The following is a 6,000-nucleotide window of genomic DNA, read 5'->3' as shown; positions in this document are numbered from 1 at the left end:
CTCTCCCTCTCAAAAATAAATAAACATTAAAAAAATTAAATATAAATTAACTTTATAGCTGACTTATCATCTGGGGTCATCTTACTCAAGAAAAGGGGTGCCTTTCCATTTGTTCAAGTTTGATTTGGAATTTTTCAGAGGGTTTTAACCTTTTTTTACATACATTGTATATTTTTTTCTTTTTTTAATGTTTTCTTTTTAAAAAGAATTTTTTATAGTTGTTTATTTTTGAGACCGAGAGAGACAGAACATGAGTGGGGGAGGGTTAGAGAGAGGGAGATACAGAATCTGAAACAGGCTCCAGGCTCTGAGCTGTCAGCACAGAGCCCCACACAGGGCTCGAACCCATGAACTGTGAGATCATGACCTGAGCCGAAGTCGGACGCTTAACCGACTGAGCCACCCAGGCGCCCCCCTCTGCTTTGAAGTCTTAACTGAAGCATTTGCCAAGTCCTCCGACTTGGAAAGGCACTGTCGCCCTTGTGCTTCTGTAGCCAGGCTGCTTCCTCTGTCAGGCGCCCAGAGTGCACTCGCTACCAGATGAAGGTGTTTTCTCTTCATCTGTCCACATCTCAAGGATTCCTTTGCGTGATGCACATTGGCTGCTGACAAATGAGTGACTGCTTTTAGCCGAGTCTCCCTTTGAGAGTGGGCAGCGCCCATCAGTTGGTAGTGATGAGATCAACCTGGGTAACGTCACATTTCCTGTGTTCTGTCTTTCTAGAGGAGAAGCAGGAAGCCTGCACAGTCTCTGCATCCCACACGCTGCCCAACTCGTTGGTGTATGGAGCCGACTGGTCCTGGCTCGGCGTCCACAGTGTGTCACAGAACCACCAGCCATCCTGCTCAGGTTCCTTTCCCTGCAGCAACTCAGGAGGCAAAGCAGCACATCTCTCAAACCTGAAGGCTGTGCACCCGTCACCAGCACACTCTTATGATCATTTAGCAGAGAATGGTAAAGAAGGTCATACCAGACTTCAGAATGGAAGCAAACGGAGGGCTTCTGTCCAGGCACTCACAGAGGACATGATTAAGGGTGACAGCCAGCTGCACACTGCAGGGACCAAGGTTTGTGACTGTGACCTCTATCCGGAAGCAGCGAACTTTGACATCAACTTCCTAGCTACTTGCTCCTTTTATGATCATATCCTTCACCTCTGGAAGTGGGAGAACATCTGAGCTGGAGAAGAGACTGCTTAACTTGAAATCCGAGACCATTTCTACAAATAAAGCCCGCAGTGGGACTTTGTGAGTGAACTGCCATCAGACCATCTCATTGAGATTTCTATTGTAGTCTCTATTTCTATTGTAGTCTCTACGACCGTACAGGGCTCAGTGTATCTTATAGGATCCACAGTGTAAACAGTCAAAAAAAAAAACACAACTGGCTTCTCTTAAATAAATCTTATCTGGGGGCACCTGGGTGGTTCAGTCGGTTAAGTGTCCAACTTTGGTTCAGGGCATGATCTCACAGGTTTGTGAGTTCAAAGCCCACATCCAGCTCTGCGCTGATGGCTTGAGAGCCTGCTTGGGATTCTTTCTCTCCCTCTCTTTCTCTGCCCCTCCCCTGTTCACATGCACTCTCTCTCAAAAAATAAACTTAAAAAATAAAGATCACCTGTGGGGATGAGCACTGAGTGTTATGTGGAAACTAATTTGACAATAAACTATTTGTAAAAAAAAAAATGAAAAAAAAAATAAAGATCACCTTATCATGGCACCAGAAGCACTTGTAGTAGTCTCTATGCTGATAAACAAAAAGAAGCCTATACACATTGAGATGCCTAAGTGTGTCATAAACTTGAATTATTCCCCATTGTGGCTTTAGTAACCTGAGTAGCTTGCAGAGCTAGACACATACTAACACCCAGAACATAACTGGGTTTGTGACTCATCTGACTCCCATAGGAGTTCATTGTCTCTCTGGAAGAAACAGTTGTTGAAGTGCAGGCTAGTGTAGAATTTGTCAAATTTCTACCAATATTCTATGTATGTGTTCAGAGTCAGAAAACACGATTATTTTATGATGAAAATATAGGTCACAACATATAAAAAAATTACTCTGCAAAAGTGACCAATTCCTAGCTAATGGTGCATTTATTTCAATACAAGAATTTGAATCCTCCTCAAGCGTTTGTATTAATGGTTATTTAAGAGTCAATTAAATACGAAGCAGAATACATTATACTCCAGGGACTGTGCACTAAAACCGGGGAACCCAGAGGAGAAGCTAGATTACTGGAGATTTGCCCCCAGAATAGTTGTTTTTGAACCGATCAAGAATATGCAAACTGACTTCTGGAGCGAAGAATCTGAGGGATAACTACTGTCGTCACGTGGCACCACGTGCCTTGTGAATTTTCCTTCTCCCGTGTGTTTTCGCCCTTGGCCTGCCTCCCCAGCACCTTTTGGTTGGGAAGACCCTGCTTCCAGTTTCACCGGGGACGGGCCCTCTGTCACCCGGATCTGTCAGGCCGCATCCTTTCGGCTCACAAGGATCAGATGCCACACCAACACCGGATGGTAGCCAAGGTCTTTAATAGGAACAAAACGAAGGAAATGCTTCCCCTCTCGCCCACCCCGGGACCAGCGGAAGGGGACGATGGCCGGACGCAGTCCCCGGGCACACCCGGCGGCCGCCGCTCGGCTCCTAGCGCGGGAAGTTCTTGGGGTAGAGCTGGAAGAGCTTGCCTTCCTGCGTGGGCTCAAAGCCGTACTTGTCCAGCCGCTGCGGATCGAAAGTGCCGTCCCCGAAGTCCTTCTCGATGGCAGGCGCCACTGCCTCCCGGAACAGCTGCTCCGCGGTCAGCGGCGCGTCTGTGCCCGCCGGGACGCGGTAGTTCACGTAGGGCTTGAGTCTGAAGCCGGCCAGCTCGGGCACCACCAGCTCCGGGACCATTTCCTTGACCTGCACGAACTTCCCGTCGCGGGCGTGGACGCCAGTGCCCTTGGCACCGCGGCTCTTATAGAAGGTGCGTGGGCCCCGCTTGCTGGTCCACCTACTCATGCGGTCGGCGCCGCGCACCACGATGCGGGCCGCCGCGCTGAGGAGGCCCATGCTGGCTCCTGCAGGCCGCGAGCGCTCTTCGAGCCGTCCACGCTCACGGCGCCGCGGTCACGCGAACTCTTACGGGTCCCCGCCCCGCACCTCTCTCTGCTTCCGGCGCCCGTGGCGACTTCCGGCAGCCCGCGCGGCTTCCGGCGCCACCCGGACTCTGCGCCCTTAGCAAGAGCAGCTTCGATTGGCTGCGCTGCGTCCAATGCGCAACCTCCGCCTTGTGAGTGGGCGGGACCTCCTGGCCCAGGCCAATGCGCGTGGAGGTCCGGCGTCCGCGGCGCTGCTGCGGGGCGGCGGGAGCGCGGTTGTCGGCGGCCCGGAGGTGGGGGTAGTGACGGGAGCGCGGACGTCGGCGGCCCAGCGGTGGGCGTAGTATCGGGAGCGCGGACGTCGGCGGCCCGGCGGTGGGCGTAGTATCGGGAGCGCGGACGTCGGCGGCCCAGAGGTAGGGGTAGTGACGGGAGCGCGGACGTCGGCGCCCCGGCGGTGGGGGTAGTGACGGGAGCGCGGGCGTCGGGAGCGCGCGGTTCCGGTGAGTTGCCGCCGAGCGCCCCGAGGTGGCGACGCCCCGGGTCTGGCCCCGTGATGAAGGGTAGCCTTTAGCGTCCCCACCCCGTGCCGGGACGCACACCGCTCCACAAGCCCGCCTGGCCCAGGGCTGCGCGGTGAGCCGTCTGTGGGAGGCAGATGCCGGGTCCTCTCGGCCCTCCGGACACTAGTCACCGTTCCCAGCCTCGACTTCGGTCAACCCCGAGCCTCCAACGCTGAGGTGCCCCCACCCTGAGGCCCGACCCTGATGCCTGTCAGCCCAAGCCGCCCAGCTCCCAGGGCCCTCAACCTGAGCCCCCTAACCTCAGTGCCCCCGTCACTCCGACACTCGTCAACCGCAACGCCTGTCAACTCCCGGGGTTCCCAACCCCATGACCCTCTAAAATGACACCCCCAGCCTGGATGGCCGCTAACCCCGATGCCTCCTAACCTGCAGTTTCCCAGCCCTGCAGCCCGCTTGCGCCCCATCCCTCTGGCTGTGTGCTGTCCCCCATGGAGAGAGAAGCAGTGGCTTCCGCTCTGCCTCCCTAGCACGTGCTGGGGCGATGAGCTCTACCCCACCTCTAACGTGCAGGGGTGGGGTGCGTGGGGAGACTGCCTGGTCAGGGCACTAGCGGACCGCAGAGCTGGGGCCAAGGGCGCTGCTGGCCTTTCAGAAGACTGATCTGAGAAGGAAGGGATTTCCATGTGGCAGCAGAGGGCACAGGACGTTTGACCCAGGAGCAAGTGCACTATGACCTTGCATCTGCCTTCTGCATTCTCTCGGTGGGATTTTGGAAGAGTTAAATCGTCCCTTGCTCCTGCTTTTGTAAGGAGCCTGGGAGCCACACGGTGAAGGCTCCATACCTGGTTCCTCACCACTAGACAGGCACAAGGTGAACCAGGCCCTCAAGTTTATCATCCCTTGGACCAACACACCCACCTTGAGGTCAACCACACCGGATTGGAAATCCTCTGACACAGGCCTCTAGGTCGTCTCACACTCGGCTGCCCCGCCTGGCCCCATACACCCCTATCCCTCCTCCAGCCTCAGCCTCCTCATCCCTCAGGCACGGGGAGCTCCTGGCTGCACTAGGCCTTGGCTGAGCTGCCCACACCCTCCCTGACCAGCTGGGAGAGGAGTAGGACTTGGCTGTGGTGCCAGGTTCCTGGACAGCCGTAGGAGAGCTGTTTACAGAGAGGGAAGTGGCTCTGGTGTTTCTCTTTTGGGGAACACAACTTTCCACCAGGGTTTTCCTTTCAGTGAAAACGTAATTTAAGGAGAAGAGGAACCCAGGAGAAAAGGCGAAAGTATTGTTCTGCCCCATGAGCTTGAGTTGAGGGAACACTTCCCCGAGTGTAGACAGACCTTTTCACCTAGACTTTGTTTTTTTCCCCCCATTTTTAGCCATGAAGCAAGAGGAAGATGCCAGCCCAGAGGTATGCAACTAGATGGTTTCGGGGATGAATCAGAGCCTCAAAGTTCCCAGATAGGGGTGTTTCTGGACCAGGGGAAAGGGTCCTTTTAGCATTTGCTCTGTGGGCAGCTCCTGGAAGTCGGCTAAATGTGGGAGAGGTTGCCTAGGCCCCTCTGTCTCCTTGTCAGACTAAGGTCACAACTCTCAGTTCCTGCTTACCCTTAGGGCTTTTGCTTGTTTGTTTAAAGAAAAAAAAGTTTTTTAACGTTTATTTTTGAGGGAGAGAGACAGACCGTGCATACGTGGGGGGAGGGGCAGAGAGAGAGAGACACACACACACAGAATCTGAAGCAGGCTCCAGGCTCTGAGCTGTCAGCACAGAGCCCGATGTGGGGCTTGAACCCATGAACCGTGAGATCATGACCTGAGCCGAAGTTGGATGCTTAACTGACTGAGCCACCCAAGTACCCCGGACTTCTGCTTGCTTTGACGGGAGTCTTTTCCTCAGTGGAACATCTGTAACTACATCACAAAAGTCTTTCTTAATTCCTGAAACAGAAAAGTAGATACATTAAAACAACCATGAAAATCCCGGGATGCTCAACTATACTAGGTTGTGTAACTAGATTGTGGGGCATCTGTGTGACCCTTTCTGTGGATATCCCTGGTTTTCCCCAAAGCAGTGGTTAAGCTCTAAGGGACACACTTACGTGAAGGGTGTGGTTTGGGTGCTGTCATGTCCAGAACTGAGCACAGTCGGGGCCAGGAGAGGCTGGATGCCTCAGCTCTGAAGCAAAAAGCTCCCACAGCTTCCATTTGCCTCCTGAACCAAGGTCAAAGACATGGTTTTCTGGACCGCTTATTTATTCTGCCTTGAGGCGACCAGCATTCTGCTTTTGAGACCCTTTTCTGAATGTCCTTCAATTTCACTGGGTTTTCTGTGTCCACACTGTGATGCTGGCTCTTTGCTTTAGTCCTTGGTACTTGTGTAGAAAC

The 6,000-nt window shown here is 53.7% G+C and overlaps 3 protein-coding genes across 4 annotated transcripts in view; 2 read left to right on the top strand and 1 right to left on the bottom strand.

The window, feature by feature from the left end:
• Positions 1-1,483, top strand: part of DPH7 (diphthamide biosynthesis 7) — a 19,641-nt gene extending 18,158 nt beyond the window's left edge. Inside the window, exon 11 of the mRNA XM_039220782.1 lies at positions 725-1,483. Coding sequence (XP_039076713.1) covers positions 725-1,179 — 455 coding nt within the window. The 3' untranslated portion in view covers positions 1,180-1,483. The remainder of the gene's footprint in view (positions 1-724) is intronic.
• A 1,036-nt stretch (positions 1,484-2,519) lies between these two features.
• MRPL41 (mitochondrial ribosomal protein L41) lies at positions 2,520-3,180 on the bottom strand. Its single transcript, XM_039220746.1, has one exon. It carries the CDS (start codon positions 3,056-3,058, stop codon positions 2,651-2,653), a length of 408 nt encoding a protein of 135 aa, XP_039076677.1. The 5' UTR covers positions 3,059-3,180; the 3' UTR covers positions 2,520-2,650.
• A 90-nt stretch (positions 3,181-3,270) lies between these two features.
• The window catches only part of PNPLA7 (patatin like phospholipase domain containing 7), a 63,496-nt gene continuing 60,766 nt past the window's right edge, over positions 3,271-6,000 (top strand). Inside the window, exons 1-2 of one of the 2 annotated variants that reach the window (XM_039220739.1) lie at positions 3,271-3,503; positions 4,995-5,026. In XM_039220739.1, the coding sequence (XP_039076670.1) occupies positions 4,997-5,026 (30 nt within the window). In that variant the 5' untranslated portion in view covers positions 3,271-3,503; positions 4,995-4,996. The other variant, XM_039220740.1, reaches the window with a different exon arrangement.

Source organism: Hyaena hyaena, unplaced genomic scaffold, assembly GCF_003009895.1.
Source record: "Hyaena hyaena isolate Hyena2069 unplaced genomic scaffold, ASM300989v1 scaffold_911, whole genome shotgun sequence".
NCBI classification, from domain to species: Eukaryota; Metazoa; Chordata; class Mammalia; order Carnivora; family Hyaenidae; genus Hyaena; species Hyaena hyaena.
Note: the sequence above shows the minus strand (reverse complement) of the source record. Positions and strands in the feature narration are given on the sequence as shown.